Raw genomic sequence first — 25,534 nt, 5'->3', positions numbered from 1 at the left:
CATCAAAGACGAAAAATGCTGTCAATTGACCGAAACTCATACCACGGCTGCTGGCAGCACGCCTTGATGTGACAATAGGGCGCGATGTCTCCAGAAATTCTGCTGTGGCTTCTACAGGCGTAGGGCGTCACAGCTACACGTGTTATGGTACGGATAATTTCAGGACGTTGTAACGAGCTTGAGAGCACAGCAAAGCGACACGTGGATTGTTATAACCGCTCAGCTCTCGACGGCACGGTCTTTCCATTGAAGGATCCTCCCAAATTGCTTCGTCGTCAGGAGCGAACATAGGAGCAGAAGAAAGCAACACGTGGGCTATTCGCATCAGAAATACGCCAGATGCTACTCAACCTACATCACTACACTAAGAGCGTGAATGTAGACTGTTATCGACATCCCTGGTCACGGCCAACAGAACAGTCGTTCTAGTAAAATGGCAGGGCCATTGCGTGTCACGACCAACGCTACGTTACCAGAGCAAAATGTAGCTACAGCTACTGCTTCTGAATATCCCGATACTGTGTATGGAGAAGAACCACAGCAGAGTCCGGCCAGTAACTTCAGGATCGATCGTGAGCTGCTTCGATGCCGGCCGGATGTTACCCAAAGAACGAACCTCTTCTTCAATTGTCGAACAGGATCATTTCAGAGTACCGCCAGGACAAACAGAGATACCGTGTCACCGATCCATCCACGGTTCTCGAAGTCATCAACGACGAGTCTCCCTACCGAGTTTCCATGATATGATCTGTCAATTCACCGCGAACAAAACCTCTGTCTCTTAAGAAATGGTGCCGGTAAGCATACGGCCAATTCTATTGTCTCAATTTCTCTGCAAACCAAAGAGTCGAGAGTGACGATATGCTATAATGATTGTAACTAACAAATTCTCCCGGTAATCTGCTTCCCTTTTTTGCTATTCTGAAGCTCCTATGGATATGTTCTTTTCTCATTGAGTTGGGCCAGTCTTCTTGGTTGATCTGATCGTCCGTTCCTAGCTTTGTATGTTCTGCTGTTTTCAGTTCATCAGTTTATGGCTCCGGGTTGGTCTTTGTTTTGCTTCGTGGCCCCTTTCTTGAACAGCACGTTGCTAGTTTCCATGGGAGTGTTGACTGTTTACCCTGACATCAAGCCCTGTTGTCTGAACTTTCAACCCAGAGTTTTTTTTTTTTTGTAGATTTTTATGTGACATTGAGTCAGGTGCGAGGCCATATTCCATCCAGCACAGCATGAACAGATGTTGTGCCAGATGTGCACCTCTCACTGTCCTGTACGAGGATGCTGAATGTAGTTGCGTGATATCACTTCTGTATCGAACAGCACAATGGCGTGGCTATCAAAGGGGCATGAGAAGGGTTTTTGAGAACTTTTTGTGATTTCGTTCATAGCAGTAAGATGGAAAACAAACGCCATGGCGCCCGCCATAATGCTAGTAGTGTACATACAACATCCAAGTTGGGGGTCTAGGTATAGATATACAGATTGGTGGTCTCTTGACCACACAAGAAGAGAGAGCTTGGAAAGTCGGAAAGAGAAATGTAAGGTTGAGAGACAGAGGAGTTTACGCGCGAAGCTCGGCAGCAGACTTGCCAGTCAAACGCTCGTACTCGGCATCATCAATCTCCTCTTCGTATTGCTCCTCGGTTGCCTCGGAGCGGGCAGCACGGGCGTCGCGCAGTGCCTGGTACTTGTAGCTGGTGTTGCGCATGGTCAAGTCTTGGGCGTAGAAAACGGGCTCCTCGTCGACGGGGGCGGCGGTGTGACGAGTGAGACCGGCAAAGTCGTGCTTGACGGCAGCGGGCCACTCTGCAGCGAACTCGGCGTCCAAAGGGTTGGTCCATCGGATGGTGACACCGTCGGCTGTGTATAACGGTACCTGTTGTCCAGAGCTGCGCTTCTTGTGCTGGGGTTTGCCAATAGGCGGGTGGTAGAAGATCTCCGGGGGCTCAATGGTCAGATCAACTGAATCGGGCGAGGCGGTACCACGAGCTTCTTGGGCTTCGGATTGTTTGAGAGCGCTGGTCTTTGCAAGGTTGATGGCTTCGTGGGCGGCAAGCATCTTCTGGTATCTGAGGCGCATTGCCTTGAGGGCCAACAAGCCCTCACCGATCTGCTTGCGCGACGGGGCATCTTCACCTCCTTGCTGCTGCTCCTTCTTCATCTTCTCCACGGCGGCCTCCTGGTCCTTGAGCGACTGCTCGAGCAAGGGTACACCACCCTCCTCGGCCTCTTTTGCCAAAGCCAACAGCTCCTCGCGAATGCGATTCTGATCATCCTGATGTTGCTGTTGCTTCTTCAAGCCCAGCTGGTCTTGGTGGCGCAAAACCCAGGCCAGATCAGCAATGGAATTGGCCTTTTGATCCATAATGAGGTGTCCACGTTGCTTCTTTTCGGGCATCTTGCGGGCTTCCGGGTCCGGGTGTTCCCAGTTGTGTTCGTGCAGCATACGGAGCTCGCGCAGTTTACGGAAGGCGGCCAGACCTTGGGATGGCGAGGGGAAGGTAGCTGTAAGCAGTGGGCGCCACATATCCTTGCGCAGAGCTGATGGGAGAGTCTTCTTTCCAGCAAAGGTAAGTTGCTTGAGGACTTGGTTATTCTGAGCATTGTTAGATGTTGGTGGTATGGAGATCGAGAGAGAACAGAAACGCACGTTCATGGAGCGCTCCAATGAGTAAATGACCTGGTTGGTCCATATTTGGTGGTATACAAAGAGATGGCGACCGTGGTCGGCTATCCGCTTGGCCAGTCGCTCCGACTTTGACGAAGACATTGTGATATGCGATGGACGGGCAACAAAATGTCGGCGCTGGTCGCTTTCATGAATTCGAGATGCGAAATCGTCCCCCGGCCTTGGCAGCGATTCCGACGCTTCGATGCTCCTTCTCCGCTTCCCGCTGCAGCTGTCCATCATCATCACATGTCGAAACGTCCTATGAAGCATACCAATTGCATGTATCTTTCTCAATGGGATCGTGTAATGTGTAGTGCGCCGAGTTGAGATTATACAATGCCAGATGCCGACCACAATGCTCGTAGGGAGCGACCGTGGCTCATTCCAAGTGTATGCCTACACCCCCGCACCTGCTACCTGCTGCAACACGTACCTTCCCAGCTTCTGACTCTTGTAAACACAGAACAGAAAGATCCGCCATCTGCAGGCTATAACTCTCCGCAATCTCGCTCTATCCCATGAATCCAATCGTCCTCGTCGAGGCACAATTGACGATGAAGGTCTTCCTGCCACCAAGAAGTCCCCAGCTAAGATGCTTGCCTTGCGCGATGCCCATAACATGAACCATTCAAAATCCTCCGATGACTTGAGACCCATCCATGAGACCAACATCTCCCTGTCACCCAGCCCGACCAAGCCACGCACCCCTCCACGCCCTTCGTTCGCCAAGTTACGTAGAAGAAGCACGTTAGAATGGGCCGCTTCGACGTCGCAACAACGACAGAGACGTCTTCAAGATGTCTCCGCCCAGCGAATGGCCGATTTGTTTTACTCTATACACATCCCGAATCAACAAGGTCGGTCAGTGCTGCCGTCCATACTCTTCGTATGCTCCAATTGACACGCGAGCAGATCCCATCTATGTCAGCGAGGTGGCTGAAAAGGTCATGAACCCGAACTTTAGGAACATCCATTTTGACTCTCATGACCCTCAGCTTATGAGACTTGACGAGTTGACTCTCAAGTTCTGGGCCAAGAGTGAGGCCATGTCAAACTATTCTCTATTGATAGACATGACATTAAGCATGCGCTCACTGCAATTCATTGGCAAAAGCGTAAGTTTCCTCTCCAGCGTCTTAGACACTTCCGCTAATCGTCTTGCCACAGCTATCGAGCTTCCATCATCCGTTCCCACCAAACTGCGTCGTGTTTCATCTGACCGATGGCTTCTACACTGCATTCACTGATGCTCGAGTCGATGAACCTGTGGATCCTTTCCGTGATGGGCCTGCAAAGACGACCAGCTCTCGGACGTTAACAACCTCTTCGTTTGACGCTCTTCTGCGTCTTTCAAAGCTTGATGACAGCGTTCAAGACGCTTTGGCCTTGCGGAAACAGCTTGCCTCAGAGCTGGAACGAACTTTACAGGAGAACCAGACATCCTTGAGCGAAAAGACACAGCTCGCAGAAACCACCGACTTCCTGAAGACCATTGACTTCGCTACTGTGACTGTAAAGAAGCAGCTCAAAGTCCTGCAACAGAAACGCGACCAGAAACGCAAGGCTCTTCAAAGCCGGAGAGACCTGCTCACCCGTGACTCGACCTTACGAAAGGAAGTCTTGATGCAAGTCGAGGAGGAGGAGCCAGCACATTCAGATCTTACCTCCCGACACAACACCGTGAAGGCATCCATCACCCAACAACGCCGCCGCGTAACCAATGACCTCTCCAAAATCTACCCCATAACACCTCTACCAGACCAAAGTCTCGCCTTTACAATCCGCGGCGTGCATCTGCCTAATTCAGAAGCTCTGGATGCCGCAACTCCCGAGTCTCTAGCCGCAGCTCTAGGTCACGTCGGCCACGTAATCCAGCTCCTCTCCCTATACCTAGGAGCCGTCCTCCCATACCCCTGCCGCCCACGCAGCAGTACATCCACAATCATCGACCCCATCTCCATCCTCACCTCTACCACCCCCTCGAAGTCCCTCTCCACTGCCGAAAATGAATTGGCCGCTCGGACCTTTCCGCTCTTCTCGAAAGGCGCTGTGCGTTTCCGCTTCGAATATGGCGTCTTCTTGCTGAATAAGAACATCGAGATTTTGCTGAGTACGCATTTCGGGGTCAGGGTGTTGGACATCAGACAAACGTTGCCGAATCTGCTGTATGTTTTCTATTGCGCTACGGCTGGTGATGAAGAGTTGCCGGCGAGAAAAGCTGGTGGTGTCAGGGGATTGATGAGGATGAGACAGGGATGAGAGATAGCATACATGAAGCATAAGCATTGACCTTGATGAGCATAGCGCGATGTCTTGACTTGGTTTTCCCTATGTTACATGGATGTATTTTGAAGACTTTGGTCCCGAGCGGAGGCAGTGATGCATTGTTAACAAGTCAGATTTTGTATCATGGTAACGACTATTTCAGAGTGATGTTGACCTGGTAGCGGTCATCACAGAGTCATCAACAGCGCGGCAATTGAATTGGGCATCATTTACAGAGTGTGAGTAGTCGACAAGAACGATTTGCAGTATGAGAAAGTATTTCAGATACCATGGATAAAAGATAGAAAAAGATTCAGACATCCATAACCTTCGCCTTTTTTCCGTCATCTCCCATCCCAATGCAAGCGAGTGTGTGATGTGTCAAACTCTTTTTTTCAAGATGCTTCCCTTTTTCTTGTCTTTCTTCGTCTTCGAACCACTCCTTCCAAGCAAAGGTTAAACACAATAACAATGAATATTCACAAAGCTTCCTCTCTCTCTCGTGTTCTTTTTTTGATCTTCCTGAAAAAACGCCGGGTTTCCTTTACACAGACTGATCCCTGTTTGATTACAGTTGTTGTTCCCAAAATGATGATGATGTTGAGCGATTGAATAGAAGATGATGTCGTCGCTTCGTGGGTCTGGTTCGTAAATTCCTCCGGAAAAAGTTGACTTGATACAAGCACATAAACAGGTCGATCGTCAGTGTTTTGAATTGGTTGTGTGAGTAGGCTATGACAGGTTGTTGATGGAATTCTCGGCGCGTTGATCGGCGTGCAATGCCTGTGTCTCGAGAGCGCTGGCCATAACGTGGGTGACTAGTAAATCTGTTAGTTGTCGTCCTGACACGTCAAAGGGCTGTTTTGGCTGCTTACCTGGCCATACAGCTGCCTTCTCAAGCATCTGCGCAGTCATGCGCAAAATCCTGCTGCCAAGCCCACATTTGGATAGTCCGTTGAGCCTCTCAAGCGGTGAAGGAAGACCCATAGTTCCATTAGGGTCCAACGAGTCCATCTCGTGGGCCAACATCTTGGCTTGCAAGGCCATCTTCTCCTCCATGACAGTGCAGATGCTCTCCATCTTGTTTAGTAGCTCAACGTCCTCTGTGTCGAGCAACATCACAGCGGGCACCTGACCATAGTCAACATCGACTTGGCCCAGTACGCCCACGTATCGACCAATACGCTCCTGGACAGTGGTTTCCCATTCTGCCAAAACTTGGGCGCAGTCAAGGAAGCAGATGGCTGACTGAATTGGAAGTTCATGTGCCGAAGAGTCCGCAAACGTCAGGTTGCACTTTGACGAGATTACAAGTGAGTCGGCTGCATAGAAGGCTGCCTTTCGCAAGTGACGTTCACGCTTCGAGCTGTGTCCCGAGGACTGTGTTTGTCCCTGACCATATGCGCTTTGCATGAAATCGGGGGAGTCTCCAGATGAGCCATTGGATGAGTGATCAGGAGAACCAGTTTGCGCGATGTCGATCCCACAGGCCAATTCCTCCGACATAGCTTCGAAGTCGCGTTGCCAGAATGCCTCTTTTGATCTTCCAAGATTGACAAAAAGTCTCACAAATGCCAGATCCAACAAAGGAATGCTATCAGCTGCAAGAGGGCCCAAGCCGAAGGGGTTTGGTCGCTGCAGCTTGTGACGGTCGTTGGCTTTCCACGCGGCTTGCCAGGCGTTCAAGGCTGGCTCAATATGCGCGACCATGGATTCGGTCTCCTGGGCTGTCCACTGGCGTCCGATGTGTCTGCTTCGTGTCTCCCAAATATAGTTGTGAAGAGCATTGATCAAAACTAGACATCCGAAAGTGCTTGGTCGCAGTTGATTGCTAGCTCCGTGAGAGTCACCATTAGGGCTATATCTGTTGTAGCCATACATGCTTTGTTGTCTCTGATTAGCCGTCAAAAGGTTGCTCAATGCTGCGGCAAATGGCGTAGCACTGGCCTCAGCGGCCTGGGCACCTCCTCTGGACGCCCATTCTCTAGCGCTGTCTGCCGTCCACAGCTCCTCGTCACAAGGTAGTGAAAGGAGTATTTCTGAGTTCGTGATTGCAGGTGTCTGGTTGTATGCGATGACAAGCAAACTGGAAAGAATGAAGATAGCGAAGAGAGTTCGCTTACGCTCTTCTGCCTCCTTCCACTTCAGCCAATTCATGTGGACATTAGTGTGACCTTGGAATGGGGAAGAGCCGTCATCCATGTGAACGTCTTGCTTTTCCTCTTTGATGTCGCTGGAGTGTTCTTGGTCCGTGGACGGCTGTGCCAGTTCTGCGGCACGAGCAAGGCTGACCAGTGCTGCACAGTGGTTGCTCGCGATATCCGCCGCAGTCTTGTCACCACAGTAGTGGCCATAGATGACATTCAGCAACATTGCTTGGACCAGCCACAGCGGTGTGTTGTGGGAGGAGTTTTCAGTGTTGAAGTATTGCCCTCCATTGACAGCCGCGGACATGTCGGCCTTGCGACGCTCTTCGAGATAGAGCTGGATCATCTTCTTTGCGGAGTCAAATAGTTCCTTTGAGGCTAGATGGTCGTACTCGTAAAGAGCACCGATGGCAGCCATGGCCAGGATCAGACAGCCTCCACCACCGACAACACCGCTGTGGTTAGCCGAAGCCTGCGCTCCTGCGCTCCGCAAATTGGTCATGTATTCGGGCGAGTCAAAGGATAGTGTAGGTATGTGGAGGAATGGCAGATGAGGGTGGAAGTACTGAATGTATGCATTGATGTAACGTTGCAGATCAGCAGTTGGAGGGAGATTCGGTCCTTGTGGTCTAGGCGACAGGGGCGAGCTGATGGAAGGCTGGGAGAACTTTCTGTGACTGAAGGCAGATTGTTGCGAAAGGCTGATGAGCAAGGCCTGGCGAGTGGCGTCTGTGATGGAATCTGTGGAGATGGAGGTTACAGAGCTTTGTCTCGCGCTGTCTGGTACGGATGACGAGGAGATGCTAGGGCTGTCCGAATCAAAGTTGGGAAGAGACGATTGCTGAAATTGGTTGAAATGCATACCACTTAGAGAGTCGTGCACGCCAGAGTGCATCATGAGGGTATCCATCTTGCTATCGGTAGTGGAAGAAGGGTCATGTAGGTTTTGCGGCGAGATTGTGTTCATTGGAGGATCAATTGATGGCAATCCAGTGCCGAGGATATCCAAATTCAAAGCTCCGGGGGTCATCAGAGCCTGCATATCATTGGGATTCCAACCGGCCTGGGAGACATTGATGTGGAAGGGTCCGTCTGTCACAGTCTCGGAATAACCACTCTGGCTGGCAGTGCTGAATTGGGAAGGAGAAGACTGATCAATGACCTCGTTGTTGGCATGTGCCTGGAGTTGCGGCTCCCATTCTCGCATCCATGCAAAGTCGTCACCTTGACCGAATAGATCAAATTGGTTCATGTGGAAGTTTTGAAGGTGCACAGATTGCGGCGCTGCCGAGGCTGCGAAATGCAACTGAGCAGGGTTTACAGTGTTTCCTCCTGGAGTGAAGAGCTGTTCCAACTCGGAGGGCTGCATGCCTGTGTATGCGGGCGCCGTATGGACATGTGTCAAAGGCTCACCAAAGTCTATGTGAGAAGTATGAGTGTCTACGCGAGACAGGTCGAAGCCATCGTGCTGACTCATACCAGAGTGCGTCATGCTATTGATGCCATTGAGGTCCAGGTTTGTTGGGCGCTGCTGGGTATTGCTCATGCTCATCCGGTGATGGGCCATGCTAGCATGGGTCGGCCTTTGTGCGTCAACAGGAGACACAACTCCCATCAGTCCTAGGGATCCCAGGTCCAGATGACCAAGTGTGTTTGCTCTAGGTCTTCCTCCTGCAGCGCCAGTGGCAGTGGTGGTGGCTATTGAGCCTTTTCTTACACGGCCACCATTGACAGGTCCACTTGTGCTCTCGCGTCTGTTGTTCTTCGGCCGGCTGGATGGGTTGTTGGTGAAATGTAGCTTTTGCTGATGGCGCAGGAGCAAGTCTCGACGGGCGAAACATCTCTTGCATTCCTGGCATTCGAAGGGTTTCTCTTTTGTGTGCGAACGCTCATGTCTCTTGAGATGCTCCAGTCGGGCAAACGATCTGCCGCAGGTTCCACAGACGTGTGGTCGAGGTTTGTCCGTCTTCGGGGGAGGGAATTTAGCCTGTGCTTTGGCGGGCTGATTCGAAGCTACCCTCATGTTAGCTAATATGGATCGGAGTACGGCAGACGGTCATACCATCAGCGACAGCAGGGTCGACGCCTGTTGGGGAGATTCCCTCGGGCGATTGATTCATTGTCGATATGTCGTTGAGCATTGAGTAGCTGTTGTCGATGAAGTTCCGGATGTGCTTTCTTGGACGAAGGACGCAGGTCCGGAAGAGGGCGGTACTGGAAACGCGCAATAGAAAGAGGAAACAAGCGACAGGTAATGAAAGCGGTGTGGGGGTCCGGTGTGTCCGGCAAGGAGCGTGGTTCAATAGGTAATACTTGATCGGATTGCGAGCAGAAGCTGGCAGGCAGGAAGAAGGAGGCCTATGTTTGGAATTCAAGCGTGGGGCGTGCCGGGACTTTGGAAGGACAGCGGATCCGGACGTAGGAAGAATAGATTGGTAGATTCGAGCCTGACGCTGGTAGAGTTCGACCGGCGTAACGGGGGAACGCCTTGCTCAGGGACCTTCCAGAGGTCGGAATAGATCCTCGTTGGCTTCTGCCTGGGAGCAGCAGAGATTGGCCTAGATGGTCCGGGTCAATGCAAAACTCACTGGAGGAAATTGCGAGGTTGGTGGTGGGCAACAGGAAGAGAAGGTGCGGTTAAGGTGGGATGCTCCTCGAACGAGCAGTAAATTGGGGAAAGCGCGACGGGATGCGGCGGGCGTTGCGCAAGACCTGGGGTCGGCAAGTTTGGGGAAAGACAAGGAGGTCGCCGGTAATATTGGACAATGCGCTCGGTCCTTGCAATGTCTTGAGCCACAGGAATCACTGCACATATGACGGACGAAGCTGTCTGGCAATTGCTCACGGTAGAACAGGAGCCCTGACGACAACTGACAGCAGTAGCAGCAGCAGCCATGTACAGTAAGTAGCCAACGAGCTCAGCGGCGTAGCATGATGTGCAAGCGCTTGGACGTCTTGGCGACTTGTGCCGCCGTGCGAACCGCCATCCCTGTCCGTCCTAATACTTCCTAACCTCATACCGGTCTAGTGCGCACGAACAGATCCGCTGGCGGAGCCTGGCGTTCGACGACCTCAATGTTGCCGTAATTCTCTCCTCTGTTTTCCCGCGGGGCCTGCATCTTGATTATCACTCTCGTTCGCAAACCGCTGCTCCTACTTGCAAATTCCGCATAACCGAATCCTGCATGCCCATTGATTTCCAGTACATCAGAGGCACGGTCCGACTCTCATCACGCCGATCCGGCTCACTGTCAACGACATTTGGATCATGGTGATGCTAGTGAGTGCTGACGATGATGCTGTAGGAGCCACCGTGAACCAGCCCTTTTGTGCTCAATGCCCGGAGCAGCTGACCGCTTTACCACGTTATATGGCTCGCAGACTAAAATACTAGACCCCTTGTATCACCTCTACTCTATCTCCTACCTCGACGCCAGGCTCGCATTCGGGCTGCCCGAGTTGCTTACCAAAGCATAAATACGTGGTCAAGGGGAATCCCCAGACCATTCGATTCAGCCGTTACCATTCTGGCCGAGGCCAGCAAAACCCTGAAGGGTCCTTATGCAGGTGCAAAATACTTGGAGACATTCTGTATGTTTATCGGGATTTGTCTGAGGCCATGCTGTGGGCGATCTGTGCCCGTGTACTGAGGTACAACTGGACAACGTGTACGAACCTCCACGCTTCCCAATAGGCCGCTCGAACCAGGTCAAGGCGAGCTCCATAACTTGCGCCAAGTTCACGGCCTGTCTCTTACACAAACGCAGGTGATCCCAAGCCACGACTAGTAGCAAGCGCGAGTTCTTGAAACGTCATCCAACCACGGAGACGTAACCGAATACATACCAATTGCGGGATGCCGCTCGGCAGCTTCCGGACCTATGTCTCTTAACCTGATGACAAGACTTTGTGTTTTTCGTTAAACCATGGTTCAGGCGCTTCTGTCAGTCTTCGTTGAAGATCGGCTCTCAGCTCAGCCTCAAATACATCATGAGTAGCCATGTGTGAGTCTTCAAGGGGGATGTCAGCAAGCTAAGCGGAGCCAATTCAGCGCCAAAACATGGAGAATATGGGGCCGTCTGGGGGCGCAATGTCACGCGCACGGTTTGCACGATTCATGCGTTTACACTTGCATTGAATGGGCAAGGAGCGAGCACTATCTAGCCACGCGATGCTCCGTGTGCCTCGTCATCCCAAGGCAACACCTTCCTTGTTTACTCTGTTTTCTAGCTGCCAGTAGGCCCTGCCCTTGAATGCATAAGCCTGGGTTAGGAGAACGCATGTCATTGGCCCATCGAATTGTCATTGCACAGATCTGTTGCCAATGTTTCTAGCATGCTGTTGATCCGATCTGTGTGGAGGTGGCTGAACGCCTGCTTGATCTCGAGTCCTCCGAGCAATTCTGACACCTGCGAGTGCAGCATGAGAACGATGCGGTTCGCGGCTAACAAACTCTCGCACGGCTCGTGGGTCATGTACATCGCTATTCCTCACTTTCGTGCGTTCGTTTCCAAAAACTATCCTTGTAATAGCCAAGTGCTATTGCCATCTATATTGATGTTTTATAGTTGGGACCTGCGCGAGCTCTTCTTCTATATTCCGCGAGGCCGCTGTCCCTGCATTATGCTCAGGATATCAGACATGATAGAAGGTGATTTGACGGATACGTGAAAGACGAAGACATATTCGGCTTAGCGAACGTGCATCTAATTAACTCCATACTGCTCATACGCTTGGGAGTGTGAGCGGCTCAGGGTGTTCTACATCGCATTACCTTCGCACGGAATCGAGATCCACTCTTACATTGACTCGGCAAAAATGGCTCCTAGGTTCTCAATACAGTTTTGGGGGTTGTCATTCTTGCTCTATTCTCTCCGTGGTCCAATCGCAATTGTCCAGATATATTGAGGAGACAAATTGTTGCACGGTCAGCAAATGGCTGGCTCAATACCATGTGCATGATCAGGACCCCCAGGAAATAACGCACGAAACCAGCTGCTTCACTACTGCAATGCATCCCACTTCGCGTTGTGCGACAAGTGGACAGGCTGGCAGATCACCGCCCCACTAGCTCTGCAAAGCATCGTCTTCTACACCTTCATCGGCTTTCCTATTTCAGGCCCGACCATGCACATATTGTTTGAAATGTTGCGTTGAGAAATATCGCAAGGGCGACCCATGCTGCCACCAGGCACAGTCGACCCCCAAGAAGGTAGCCTGACATGATCTCTCAGCAATGAGCATACACCTTGGTGCTCGCAACATCGTACGCCCGACTCGGATTCCATCATCCGACGACAACCTTGGCGCATGATCTTGAGTACAAGCGGTTGAGAATGCCAGTTTCGCACCTGCAGGGCGTAAAACTGCTGGCGTCCCCTAAATCGTGAGGCAGCGTGGTGGAGTTATACGCTCGCAAAATCGTATCGGGAACTATTAATCGAGGTTCCAGCCAAGTGCATGCTGTTGTCCAAGCCCCCCAAGCGACCGGTCTCTGCCTGCACGCGCGAAATATACGACCTCAGGCAACATCTGGTCCCACAGTATGACCGACATGGCTACGAATTTGGTTCCGAAAGAAGTGCCAGCCAATTGCTCCCAGCCCCAGCGAAGTAGCACTCTCGCAAAGAGGCCCGCGGTTATCGGTAGGTCGGTCTTTGAGTCGAATAGCTGCAGGCGCCTCTCGCGTACCAGAGGCGAGCCTTCCCATTACTGGGTGTGCGACCTGCCTCGGTCAGCACTACTTGCAGTAATTGGATGCGCCGACGGCCATTCTGTCGTGTAATTTTGTGAGGCGCTCGTTGCACGCGTGTAAGAAATTTCAAGAAGGTCTGCCGGGGAGCGAGACATTGGGATTTCGGAGAATCCCTCAAGCGTTCACAAAGTCATCCGGATCGATTCAGAAGACCGGACGAACGTGATTTCTTCTTCGATCGACAGAGCGACACTTCAGAAGCTTCATCGAATCTCACGATGTAAAATCGTCGTTCTTGCAAAAGGGACGATGCCGAGCACTGACGGATTGAACACCACGTGAAGAGCAAAAAGGAAGCTGCTACGCTGGGTCGAACAACGGACCTTAGGATAATTGCAGAGACTGCAATCCCACGCTCTACCACTGAGCTACAGCAGCTTTCATTGGAGTTTCAGCGAGGTGCAATCACATATAATTTACCATGATCATGAGCAGTAGAGCCGACTACCGTTTTCCTGGCCTGTCTTCCATGAGACCAATTGTGTCCCACGCCAAATCTCAAAAAAAAAAAAACAGAAGCAGCATTAATAGCATCTACGCAGCGCTGCAAATTTCCGTGCTCTCCGCGGACACGGCAGCATGGCGCAGCACTCAGGAAGATCGACCATCCACGAAAGACAACGGAGCTGCTGGTTTGTCCAGGATAGCAATAATACGGAACGCTTGCCGGAATCGGTCAGGGCTTCATGACCGTCAGTATTCTGGTCACTCCGTAGCTCGCTTCGTGACTGAGATTAGCCGGTTACGGTGACGCAGAATGGACGAGAGTCTCGTGGTATGCATAGAAAATCCGCCATCCATGTGATATGTTTCTGAGCCTCTTAAGTCAGAGGCAACAGAGTCCACGCACGAGCGGCTGGTCTTTGGGTGGCATCAAGCACTTGATCCACTCCTACTGCTACCACGGAAACCTTTCCGCATACTGTGAACCGCCCACGGCATACCTGCCTGTGCTGGACATATCGTATGCGTTATGACAGTGATGGAAGCAGCAGGAATATACGACCAGATCAGTCAAGGCGTTCCTGCAATTTGACCGAGGCAAGTTTGAGATTCGAGCGGTGTCTAAAAATGTACACAAAGATCATCGCGCGGGGAGAAGAGCGCGGGGGGCGGAGAAAACACTTTGACGAAGCAGTTTGTCAATCGCCAGACGAACCCTGCGTTACTCTGTTCCGACGACATTTGACTGTACATGCACTTTTATATGAGCAACAGCGACGGCAAGACCTTTCACTGTTAAATGGCTATGGTTGAGGAAAAAGAAGCAACCAGAATATCCACACGCGGAGATGTGCGCACGAATGATGAGGCCGAATGACGCTTATCTCTATCTTCAGGACGCCTTATCGCGGCCAACAGCAGCAAGTCTGGCCATGTGATGCGCTCCTCTGCTGGGCATCGAGACCGTCTTTGCCCATTATCAGCAGGTAGCGTTGAGCTATGGGTTCGTTTTGGTTGTTTTTGATGTGTCGGTCTCCAACGGATCCGTCTTGTGAGCGTCTATCATCCGTATCTTGTGGTTTCGTTATGGATTCGTATCAAGTCATCTCCCACACGTCTATCACCTATCTTACAACTTCTCGTGACCCCTCTTCTTCTATCTTACACCTACTCTCTTTCCTACATCCTCCATTACTTGACCATTCACCTAGCTACCTAACACATATTTCGTCGCGGCGTCGAATCCCCCCCTCCGACCATGTCATGGCAGGTACTCACCTTCCAGCCGGAGCTACCGCCTCACTGCACACCGACAAATGATTTCTTATCTCGATTCTCGTCTACGTTCCACACCTGCGTACCGACACCACTAGCCTTCATCTCAACACTACTGGGTGTCCTCTCGATCGTATCATGGCTGTTTGCGCAAATGCCACAAATATACAAAAACTACACTATCAAGAGCACATCAGGCTTATCTATCTTTTTCCTGGTGGAGTGGTGTGCCGGAGACGTTAGCAACTTACTCGGGGCCATCTTCACGAAGCAAGCAACATGGCAAATGATAGTAGCGGGCTATTACTGTCTCGTGGATTTCATGCTCGTTGCCCAGTGGGTCTGGTACGAGCGTCTTCGACATGGCTATAGAATCCGCCAAGTATGGCCCAGTAGGAATGGCGACAACCACACAGGCAGGGATCAAGAGATGGTCATCGAGGGCGTACCCGCTATGAGCCGCGAGAGCACTTTCGAGAGAGACAACAGCCCCGAACGGAAGAGCTCGGCCAAGGATATCAAAGGCAAAGCAGCCATGTGGCGTATGCCCGTCTTCGGAGACGTCAATGAGAAATACGCCTCGTCCAGGAGCCCGCGTACCATCAACCGCGTCCAGGCTTCTTCCTCGATTCCTTCACCGTCGCCCCGCACTATCCTGATGTTGGCCTGCTTGATCTCTCTCGCTCAAGCATCACCACTGAAGTCTGCCATTCACCATCCTGGTCACCATCAGCCCGTCAACAAGATTACAGATCTGGAAGCCGCCGGTACTGTTCTCTCCTGGCTGTCAACCCTTCTGTACCTCGGCAGCCGCCTACCCCAACTCTACAAGAACTGGGCCAGAAAATCAACGGCAGGACTCAGCGCTCACCTCTTCATCGCCGCCTTTTTCGGAAACCTGTTCTACAGCAGTAGCATGTTGACGAACCCGAATCTTTGGGCTGACGCACCCGCTCATGGCCTTCACGGCTGGGTCGAAAACACACCCAATGTACGATACGACTGGCTGATGCGTGCCTTGCCATTCTGGCTTGGTGCTGCTGGTGTTCTAATCATGGACGCAGCTGTTGGTGTACAATTCCTCATGTACGGCGAGAGTGAAGACTCGAAAGTCGTCGTGCTTGAGGAGTCTGGCCGTGAAAATTGGCGCTGGCGTAGAGTCAGTGGCTGGATGCGTGGTTGGGTCCCCAGTTTCGGCGAGCCAGTTGGGAGATCCGAAGATGGCGGTGAGCGTGATACTTTGCTTCCTCACACAGCGACTCGGGATTATGGCGCTGCTTCTCGACCATGATAAATGATGAGTGTTTGTTTTGGTTTTGACCTCAATACATGATGATATACATGAGAGCTTATACGTAGCGGCCGCATTGCGGCTGGCTCGTTCTGCTTGGGCATTTTTATGGCGTTATTGGGGATGTTTCTTTTTGGTTTTGAGACGGAGGCAGATTCGATGACATTGGTTTTGATGACCTGCATATGATATGACCTATATAGCATTAATGAAGCATGCATGATTCCTACTCTTCAACAACCACCTCACTCTGTTTCTGCTTCGAGACACGAGCTACCGTGATGAGTCGAGACGATGCTGTGTATAACGTACAACGTTCATTCTTCTTGGGTGCTGACTATCGTCATTCATACAGCCGTGTCAATACACAATGCTTTTCGAAACTCGAACTAGATTCGAAGCGAGCGTTAGATAGTGGTCTCCGTGGGTGACGTGGTCTTATTCAAACCCATCGTGTATTTTGACGGGGTTATCCTTGCTTGTCACTGCAACAGAAAGTTGCCGTGACAAACGATGATTGTGTGTAGCCAAGAGGACGACCCTGGCCAAGTTTGAATGGGGTTTCCTATCGCACTCTATGTCGGCCACATACATGTCCATGGGCTCTTTTCACGCCCATGAGCATATGTGCGTTCACTTGACCCTCAACATGCCAGGATCAGCCACTGCAAACTGGCTTGTCAGGAATCAAGTGTATGTTGGCCAACTTGACGATGATTTGAAAACAAGTTGAACGGTGGTAAGATTTTAGGCGATCGACTTTGCCTTCCAAGCATCGCAGGCACATAACCTCGAGGTTTTGGCTCTATCAAGACCATCGGCACACCTCTCCACTCTCTCCAGTCCTTGTTGGATTTCAACGTCTTCGCTCGTTGGCTCGTCCGACACGAAAGGTTGTTCGCCCGCAGCTGTAAATGTTATCCGACCTGGTAGTTCCTTGTCACCGGCAGCATGAAGATTCTGGCCACCAAGATGCTTCCAGCCGGAGTCATCAATATTGACTCTGTTTCTGAGACACATATGTCCACTAGAGCCAGGATGCCAGTGCTGGCCTGCTGCAGGGTCATTTGCTAGATGTCCAAACGTAAGGCAATGGTATCCTGAGTTACAGCACACTCCGAACAGATAGCACGAGAATCGAAGTCGAGGGTAGCGGGAATTCCTGATGTTTTGAAGAATCCACCTTTGTCGCGTAGTCCTGCAAGGTAACACTGCCTCATTCTACTTCTCTGTCGAAGATCTTCCTGTGCCATTCAAGCTTCTTAATAAATGGGTTCATGACAACCTTCATGGAGATTCCTCGCAAAGCAAGCGGTCTTCCATACCAACTCGCGAAGGAACCTGGACGGACAACGCTCCATGTTAGCAACAATTTGCCATGTGAACGATGTAAATCTTGGTTGCGAGAGTCGTCGTTGTTTCTTCAAAGAGAGCTCGATTGTATCCAGTTCGGGAAAATTGCTCCTCGACATGTGAAACTGTCACATGAATATCCCATGGTTCCCTTAGCCTGGTTCTAGCCCTGCTGTCAGGCAGCAGCGACGTCGGCGAAGACAAAGACAGGAGACATCATCACATGACTACCACCAGGTATGATGAACAACAAAGGAAGAACGAGAGTTTTCTGTTGTCCGCAGTGAATCGATAAACTCTCCAAAGCAGAACGAATGAAGGCAGGAAAGATGGGCGACGCAAAGTCGCAAGCAGGACACTCATGCCATGGTGGTGGCCGTCGTCGTAAAAGCAAGTCGAGGCTAGACTTGCAAATGGACACAGGCTTATCTATGAGCAAGCTTATCTCCCCAAGCTCCGGCGCGCCGAGTTGGTGACAACATCAAGTATTCGCGCGTAACCCGTTGTGATAGCGGTGACTCAGTACTTGTAGTTCATCAGACAGAAGGGAGACGGTGGGGATAAAGGACAAAGCAAAAAAGGAGTGAAAGGCATCATCAGCAGCACAGTCAAGGTGTTGCGGTCGTGACCAAAGTCGTGATCTTGTGCTAAAGCGGGTCGCAGCGTCGATCAAGGTGCTTTGCTCGCGCTTCAGTCAGAAGTCTGCCAGCTGCAACTCGTCCTACTTTCCCTACAACTCGCCCAACTCGCACCCAACTTGTGAATATCCACTATTACATCCGTCGCCTCGCCGCTTGCTGTTTCTTTCCATTCTTTCCCAGCCTGTCCACTCCGCGTCGACTCAGAGCGCCCCGTTTGCGAGGTCACAACTCGGCACCGTTCGAGACAAGCTTCGCTGCCGACTGACTCGACTGCCATCTGACCCATCCAACCATCGCCCTCGTCTCTGCCTGTTCCGCTTCTGTTATCAGGCTACCTCGTCTCTGCTCCTCGACTCCTGTTGAAGTGCTCCTTTCACAAGTCTCCAGTACACACCGCCCCCCGAGACACCCATTCGCCAGCCTTTGCCCCTCCATCGAAGACCGCTTCCCCTCCCGCAGCGACCCCTCGAACTATACGCCCCGGGATTCACAAATGCATTGCTAGCCGCCGTGCTCTAGGCCTCACAGTCCAAACACTGCCCTGCCGAGCCACTTCACCATGGCGACACATCGCACCTCGTCCGGCCATAGTCGCCGTGAGACGGCTCCCGTTGTCGAGATTCCCGTCGGAGACTTCATTCGCAAGAACGAGATTGGCAAGGGCAGCTTCGCTACTGTCTATCTCGCCTCACACAGGGTATGCAACACACGTCTTGCTTCTTCGAACTTTTACTCTGACTGACCCTCGTTACAGAAGCGCAAGTCGTACGCTGCCATCAAATCCGTCGTCACAGGAAAGCTTACCGGAAAGCTGAGGGAGAATCTCAACTCCGAGATCAACATCCTGAGAAAGCTGCAGCACCCTCACATTGTTGCCTTGTTTGAGTGTGTTGACACCCCACAGCACATCCATCTTGTCATGGAATACTGTCAAATGTCGGATCTGGCTGCGTTCATGAAGGGTAGAGCCCGGATTGCTGGTCTGCCAGAGACACACGACATCTTTGACAGATACCCAAACGCGACCAATGGTGGACTGAACGAAGTCCTGGCTCGCCACTTCCTCAAGCAAATCGCAAGCGCTCTCCAGTACCTGCGCAAATACAACCTCATTCATCGTGACATCAAACCGCAGAACTTGTTGCTTAATCCGCCTCCAACGTACATGCAGCAACAAAGAACAGAGGATGTGCCCTTGGCAGCAAGCGAGAACTCTCTGATTCCCGCCGTTGGCCTGGCTTCTTTGCCGATGCTGAAGCTTGCCGACTTTGGCTTTGCCCGTCACCTTGCTAGTACTTCTCTGGCCGAGACTCTTTGTGGATCGCCCTTGTATATGGCTCCGGAAATTTTGGCATACCAGAAGTACGATGCCAAGGCAGACCTGTGGTCTGTAGGCACTGTGGCGTACGAGATGGTCGCCGGAAGACCCCCTTTCAAGGCGACCAACCATGTTGAGCTACTACGCAAGATTGACCAAGCCCAGGATGTGATTCAGTTTCCCGCGGGCTTACTTGTATCTCGGGAGTTCAAAGATACCATCAAATCTTTGTTGAAGAGACAGCCTACCCAACGCGTCAGCTTTGATCGTTTCTTTGGAAGCTCTACGATAGTTGGCGACATCCCGGGCCTTGTCGACGATGACAAACCTCGTGTCGCTGATTCATCCGAGCCTGACATTGCTATGTCTGCATTGAGTCTCCGTCTGCAGCAACAGTCCATCAACAGCCCCGAGCAAGAGATCGATGCTGCTGGCACTGGTAGAGCTGTTCGTGATTCCCCTCTAGCTGTGACCAGAAGACCACCACCTGCGACTACCTCTCCAAGCGTCGAGCCTATCAAGAGACCCCAGATGCCAATTCAACGTTGTCAAACCACGGCAGCCATTACTTCAGCGAACCCGGCGGACACGAAACGTTACGCCACTCCAGTGGAACAAAAGAGACCGCCCTTGATTCCAACCGCAACGGCTCCCCCACGTCAAGAACTACAGCATGCGACACCTCTCAACCAAGGTAGGCCTAGTAACCCACGTTACGTTCCGTCACCCAGTTCTTCGGCTCCCCAAGCATCGCCCATGCATGACAGACCTGCGCGAGATTCGCGCGATACTAACACAGCTCATGACCTGACATTCGAGAAAGAGTATGTGATGGTTGAAAAGAAGGCCGTCGAGGTGAATGCCTTCGCCGATGAGCTGGCCGATCGCAACAGGCCGTCCGAAAACTACACCGGTGGTTTGATACGACGTGCAACAGCTCAAGGCGTGCCTGGCTCTAACGTCGTATCGAATGCGTTGCAGGCGGTATCTTCCAAGCAACCTGGCGCTCTACACGGTCGTCGTACGTCTTTCGATCAACGTCGCCAGGCTCCAGCACCCACAGACTATCTATCGAGAGTCTTGAATGCAGCCAACACACGCATCCGTCAAGTTATCAGCGGTGGCTCTCCGACCTTCCCACAAGGAATTTCGCCACCTCAAGGATATGCCGGCTTCCCTACATCTTCTGCACCTCCTCTTCCTCTGATGATCAGTGATGGAAGAAGCTCGCCAGGCAGCTTTGATGAAGACACACGTATGCTCCAGCTCGTAGAAGAGGGTGCAACCCGAAGTGATGTGGTGTACGGCTTCGCAGAGGTGAAATATCGACAGCTGCTTCCTGCGACGCCATCTGCAGAGGACAGAACCGCGATTCGCCAGATCAGTGCTTTGGAGCAACCTCTCAAGACCGGCGATGACATTGATGATCAAGATCTTACACAAATTGCCATTGTAGCAGTGGCCGAAGAGGCCTTTGTCCTATACGTCAAAGCTTTGGCCATCCTGGTCAAGACCATCAACGTTGTCAAGTACTGGTGGGACCGCCAACGCAGAGCCGAAACCCCGCCTGGATCACTTCCATCAAGACTCGGTGAGACCAAACAAAGCTCGTCAGAGATGAGCAAAAAGATGAACAACGTTGTCCAATGGGCTCGCAATCGATTCAACGAGAGTCTTGAGAAGTCAGAAGTCGTCGGACGTCGTTTGATCGAGGCACAGAAGCAGCTCCCAGCTGGTCACCCAGGACATCCTGACAATCACGGTCAGCTACAGTCATCTGGCTCTGGCAACACCTTGAGCGCTGCCGTTGACCAGATTCAATTAACCAGTGGCGTCACAGCAGAGAAACTAATGTTCGACCGCGCTGTTGAAATGAGTCGTGCTGCCGCTGTCAACGAGCTTGTGGGAGTTGACTTTGGCGGCTGCGAGCTCAGCTATATCACATCAGTCATGCTATTGGAGGCTGTCCTGGAGAACGACGATGAGCCTTTGCTTTCGAAGCCTAGCGGAAACAAGACCAAGGCAGGCAACACAGTTATCAATGGCATGGAGTCGGAAGATCGTGACGCAGTTCTCAAGTGTAAGTGGTAGGAAAAACTGTTCAACTTTGTCGTGTACTGACTTTCTTCGTATAGTGATTGAAGGTACCCGAGGCAGACTCGATGGTCTTCGTCGCAAGCTCAAGCAACAAATGTTGCCGAGGCAGCCTACCCCTTCAACATCCAGACCTATGGCAAGAACATCTTCATCACCAGGCACAGCAATGGGTACACCACCGAGATGAACATGGCGGGGCATAAACATTCAGTCTCTTGCCCAAGACAAGCTTTATGAACGCAAGCTATGAATTACGGGAGTATATTTTGTGTCTTTACTTTCTTTTTCCTTTTTTTTCTTTTTTGTTTTTGAGGATTTACATATATCTGGGACAGGGCGCAAGAGGAATATCGGGTTCGTGAATGCGCAATATGGAGTTGCTTCTCTCGGGCATGGAGTCCACGTATCGTTTTCATCGTGCTGGTTTTCATGGTGACGCGGAAGGGACGCGGGTCGGGAGCACATGGAGCAAATATCTAATAACGACGGGGCGCCTCACACAACAGATGGCATGGGCACTTCCTTCGTTTCATGGGCAGATTCGCATAGGAGGAGGAGGACTTTTGGATTATAACGGCACAAGGCACTCGGATTATCATACTTTAGCAAAAGACCTAAACACGAATTTGTTACAATACATGATGCTTGTTCGCGAAGCTTGTGTCGCTGCTGTGCACGGAGAAGTTGAAGTACGCGGCCAATGCGTGGTTTCTCGTATACAAATTGCGGGCGCAAGCTGTTTGGCTCGTGCCCTCAACCTTGCGGTGGATGGAAGGGACAGATTCCGTAGCGATCAACGGAATGCAAAGCAGAAGGTGTGAAGGAGGGTGGATAAAGTTGGTAGATGGCTAAAAATGGTGGTGAGCTGCAGGCGCGTTGGAAGAAGGAGGCACGATCAGGGTTCTGCCTGCCAAGGGTATGATACGGTGTTTCAACTTGGACTCTTCGTCGCTCGAGCCTCAACCGAGCCCAATCTCTTGCTCGTCAACACAATAAACTCGCTCCGTGACAGCCTTGTCACTTCTCTTCAGCAGGCCTCTTACCCCGTTCTTTCCTTCGCCTCGCCGGTGCAACTCGCTGAACATTGTACATCCACCGTGATCGCTGCCACCACGACCGTTTCTGGGGAAGGCCCTTGATTTCTACAGCACGATTGTCTGTCTCGTCCAAGTTGACTGGCAGCTGGTCGACACACGTCTACCATGACGAGTTTCGCAAATTCATTCTGGTCGTCGGACCAGAGTTATGCAGGAGGCATGCTCGTTCAACCTGTTTGTCTGCTCGCGCTAACTCGGCGGCAGGTTTGGGAGTCCTCTTTGGCAAGCTCCAGCAGGGCGTGCAAGAGAACCAGCAGGTCCTGACGATTGCGCGCATGCGAGCTGAAGCTGAGGATCTCTATGGTCAACGTCTGGGCGACATCGATGCAGCTACCATGAAGGTTGAAGGAGGCTTCCAGAAAGACGATGGCGCCAGTGTTAAGAAGGTGTGTCTGGAGAGCTATGTTTTGAACCGCCGGCCCAGCAGCAGCTAACCAGACGTAGGCCTTCGAAGGAATGCGCTCCGAGATGAGTGAAGCGGCCAAAAACCACCGCAAGATAGCATCGAACATTCGCGAGCTCGTCGTGAGCCCTTTCGCTCGTTGGTGTGACGCCCACGCTGCCCGAGTTCAGAACTCTCAGGACGACCTACAAGCCCGTATCAAAGCCCACGATCGCCAGGCCGACCACGTTCGTACATACCGCAGCCAGTACTACAACAAATGCCGTCGTGTCGAGGATCTGGACGAAGAAGAGAAGCTGGCCTTCCAAGACCCTCAGAGCGAGGCTGCTCAAAGCCCCAAGCCCGCATCGCAAATCCCAGTCGTCAAGCTCTCGGAGCCCGAGGAAGAAGATGAACCTGAACCCATCGACATTGGTGATGTTACGTACACTCCCGAACAAGTCAAGAAGATTCTCAACCACATGCTCGAGACCATCAAGCTCGGCGAAGCCAAGGTCCCAATCCTCGGCACATATCACAACGTCTCGACAGGAGCCGACATCACCGACTACATCCAAAAGCACATGAATGGCACCAGCGTCAGTTATGCCGAGCGCATTGGTCAGGACATGGTCGGTCATGGCTTTTTGCGACTGGTTGGCAATGTTGGAAGCACTTTCGCAAACAGCAGTCGTATGAACTACCAGTGGCGTCCCAAGGTATTCCAGATCACTGGTCTCCCCGAAAGACGAGGCATGGGCAGATCTGCCACCGTTTCCTCGGTTAGCTCGATCCCAGACTCACCTGTTGGTGCCGTCGGCGAACTCTTCTCCGGGTGGAACCCTCTGAGCAATGCTCACCCTGGAGAGACTCCCGCGGCCAAGTTGCGCAGAGAAGCTCGCGAGGCTGATGAACGCTACAAGGGAGCTGTGAGAAAGCTCGATACCCTTCGTTGCAACCTCGAGGAGGCTATGGTCGACCACCTCAAGTTCATGGAGCGTTGCGAGCTCGATCGTCTTAAGGCCATCAAGAGTGTAATCCTGGACTTTTCTGGCGCCATCAGCAACGTCATTCCTAGCTTGCAAAGCACCGTCGACAACATGATGCTTTTCCAGGAAACAGTTCAACCGCTGGGCGATTTGCGCTATCTCTTGGAGAACTACAGGACTGGCCCGTTCGTGCCCAAGGTTACCATTTACGAGAACTACTACAACAATGTAGATGAGCAAACCTTTGGTATTGATATCGAAGCTCGCGCTCGTGCTGACAGGAAGCGCGTCCCTCTCATTGTCACCACATTGCTTACTTTCCTGGATAACCACTATCCTGAACTCGAAGGAGACGAGGCTCGTCGCAGCATTTGGCTTGTCGACGTTCCTTTGGCTGCCACTCACCATCTGCGAAACATTCTCAACACTGGCAAAGATACAGTTTCTCAGGATACTCTGGACCGCTACGAGATACCGATCGTCGCCTCTGTTTTGAAACTCTACCTGCTCGAGCTTCCCGATTCTCTGGTCTCAGCACATGTCTATGAGATTATCAAGACAATTTATACGAGCACCGCACCAAACACCTCTGAGAGCGCCCGTATCTCCGTTATTCAGAGCACGCTCGGTCAACTCAGACTCGCCAATATTGCCACTTTGGATGCCATCACAACACACTTTACACGTTTGATTGAGTTGACATCGGCCGAAGAAGGATACATTTCTGCTCTTTCGACCACGCTTGCTCCCTGCATTCTTCGTCCCAAACAAGGAAATACCTTGTCATTGAACGAGAAGTTCAACTACAGACTCGTGCGCGATCTTTTTGCTCACAAGGATACTATCTTTGGAGAGCTTAAACGCCAATCTTCATTGACGCATACCAACTCTGGCGCATCGAGGCCTCGCGCTATCAGTACCGACGAGAGCAGGCGTCGTGAACATATGGAAGAACGCCAAAGAGCCATCATTGCTGCTGCTGAAACCCGTGGCCGTGCATCCAGTCCTTTCAAGTCCACCTTTGGTGGCCCTCTTGGGTCCATGCACAAGAGAGAGCGCAGCACAGGTGCAGCAGAGACACGATTCCCTGTAACTCCTTCCGCGGCAAGCACTCCCACCGATGCGCGTAACCTGAACCGTGGCAGTCTAGAGGTGCCCAGCTCGCCAACCCGCGCTCCCGTCTTGCTGCAGTCGCCACCAAAAGGCAACGGAAGAACCGACTCATTGCCATCCTCTTCCGACTCGGCAGCTGCAGGGGATTTCGCAGCTCCGGTGACTCGTCAACGTAGCGACACTACAAACTCTGTGATTATGACCCCTGGTGCTCAGACCGAAGCTCCTGACTATCTCGCCCATGCTCAAGAGCAGCAGCAAGAAGAAGACGCTGGTAGCGAAGCTGAGTCTGCTGCACACGAGTCAAACTCTGCTATCCCTGCCAGCCGCCAATCCGTGGAGGTTGAGAAGCGCAATTCTCTGAACCGATCGATGGGACGGGTTGCTCGTAAGGGCACTGCAAGTAGCCTGTCGCGACACAGTCTGATTGGCAAGCGAGAGAGTGTCGGTAGTGTAGGCACTTCATCGTCTGGTGCCGCTGCCGCACCTTCCACCGACTTTGTTGACAGCCCTGTTGATGTCGCTGAGCGCGCAGAAGAAGAGGCACTGGCTCACCGCGGCGTCGAACTCGTTGACAAGCCGATGGATGATGATTAGGAATGATCTTCAAGAAACTTGAAACGAACCGAAACGTGCACATGAGCGTGCTGCTGGACTTCTTTTGTTGTCCTTTGTTACAAATGTTGTCTATTCTTT

At 51.9% G+C, this 25,534-nt stretch overlaps 6 protein-coding genes across 6 annotated transcripts; 4 read left to right on the top strand and 2 right to left on the bottom strand.

Annotated features, from left to right (window-relative positions):
• Positions 1 to 1,561: 1,561 nt before the first annotated feature.
• Positions 1,562 to 2,770, bottom strand: M438DRAFT_334711 (uncharacterized protein; the record flags this gene model as incomplete). The annotated part of the gene is made up of 2 exons (XM_029903742.1): positions 1,562 to 2,596; positions 2,651 to 2,770. 2 exons carry the CDS (start codon positions 2,768 to 2,770, stop codon positions 1,562 to 1,564), a joined length of 1,155 nt encoding a protein of 384 aa, XP_029761047.1.
• Positions 2,771 to 2,923: 153 nt separating this feature from the next.
• On the top strand, positions 2,924 to 5,273 carry M438DRAFT_317779 (uncharacterized protein). Its single transcript, XM_029902761.1, has 4 exons — positions 2,924 to 3,061; positions 3,135 to 3,528; positions 3,584 to 3,786; positions 3,839 to 5,273. The coding sequence occupies exons 1-4, from the start codon at positions 3,008 to 3,010 to the stop codon at positions 4,928 to 4,930; spliced, it is 1,743 nt and encodes a 580-aa protein (XP_029761046.1). The 5' UTR covers positions 2,924 to 3,007; the 3' UTR covers positions 4,931 to 5,273.
• A 395-nt stretch (positions 5,274 to 5,668) lies between these two features.
• Positions 5,669 to 9,203, bottom strand: M438DRAFT_334709 (uncharacterized protein; the record flags this gene model as incomplete). Its single annotated transcript, XM_029903741.1, has 3 exons — positions 5,669 to 5,754; positions 5,812 to 9,096; positions 9,146 to 9,203. The coding sequence occupies 3 exons, from the start codon at positions 9,201 to 9,203 to the stop codon at positions 5,669 to 5,671; spliced, it is 3,429 nt and encodes a 1,142-aa protein (XP_029761045.1).
• A 5,232-nt stretch (positions 9,204 to 14,435) lies between these two features.
• M438DRAFT_345082 (uncharacterized protein) lies at positions 14,436 to 16,075 on the top strand. Its single transcript, XM_029905368.1, has one exon. It carries the CDS (start codon positions 14,541 to 14,543, stop codon positions 15,846 to 15,848), a length of 1,308 nt encoding a protein of 435 aa, XP_029761044.1. The 5' UTR covers positions 14,436 to 14,540; the 3' UTR covers positions 15,849 to 16,075.
• Positions 16,076 to 18,401: 2,326 nt separating this feature from the next.
• On the top strand, positions 18,402 to 21,444 carry M438DRAFT_272312 (kinase-like protein; the record flags this gene model as incomplete). The annotated part of the gene is made up of 3 exons (XM_029900554.1): positions 18,402 to 18,539; positions 18,597 to 21,240; positions 21,296 to 21,444. The coding sequence occupies 3 exons, from the start codon at positions 18,402 to 18,404 to the stop codon at positions 21,442 to 21,444; spliced, it is 2,931 nt and encodes a 976-aa protein (XP_029761043.1).
• A 1,015-nt stretch (positions 21,445 to 22,459) lies between these two features.
• On the top strand, positions 22,460 to 25,435 carry M438DRAFT_273048 (uncharacterized protein; the record flags this gene model as incomplete). Its single annotated transcript, XM_029900601.1, has 3 exons — positions 22,460 to 22,532; positions 22,559 to 22,740; positions 22,799 to 25,435. The coding sequence occupies 3 exons, from the start codon at positions 22,460 to 22,462 to the stop codon at positions 25,433 to 25,435; spliced, it is 2,892 nt and encodes a 963-aa protein (XP_029761042.1).
• Positions 25,436 to 25,534: the final 99 nt, after the last annotated feature.

This window comes from Aureobasidium pullulans, assembly GCF_000721785.1.
Source record: "Aureobasidium pullulans EXF-150 unplaced genomic scaffold scaffold_8, whole genome shotgun sequence".
Classification (NCBI taxonomy): domain Eukaryota; kingdom Fungi; phylum Ascomycota; class Dothideomycetes; order Dothideales; family Saccotheciaceae; genus Aureobasidium; species Aureobasidium pullulans.
The sequence above is the reverse complement of the archived record's forward strand: the minus strand, read 5'-3'. Positions and strand labels throughout refer to the sequence as shown.

Coding starts and splice junctions, on each gene's coding strand:
- M438DRAFT_317779 (XM_029902761.1), top strand. CDS start 3,008: ATGCCAGATGCCGACCACAATGCTCGTAGGGAGCGACCGTGGCTCATT. Junction 3,062..3,134: donor GACCGTGGCTCATTCCAAGT/GTATGCCTACAC, acceptor TTGTAAACACAG/AACAGAAAGATCCGCCATCT. Junction 3,787..3,838: donor TGCAATTCATTGGCAAAAGC/GTAAGTTTCCTC, acceptor GTCTTGCCACAG/CTATCGAGCTTCCATCATCC.
- M438DRAFT_345082 (XM_029905368.1), top strand. CDS start 14,541: ATGTCATGGCAGGTACTCACCTTCCAGCCGGAGCTACCGCCTCACTGC.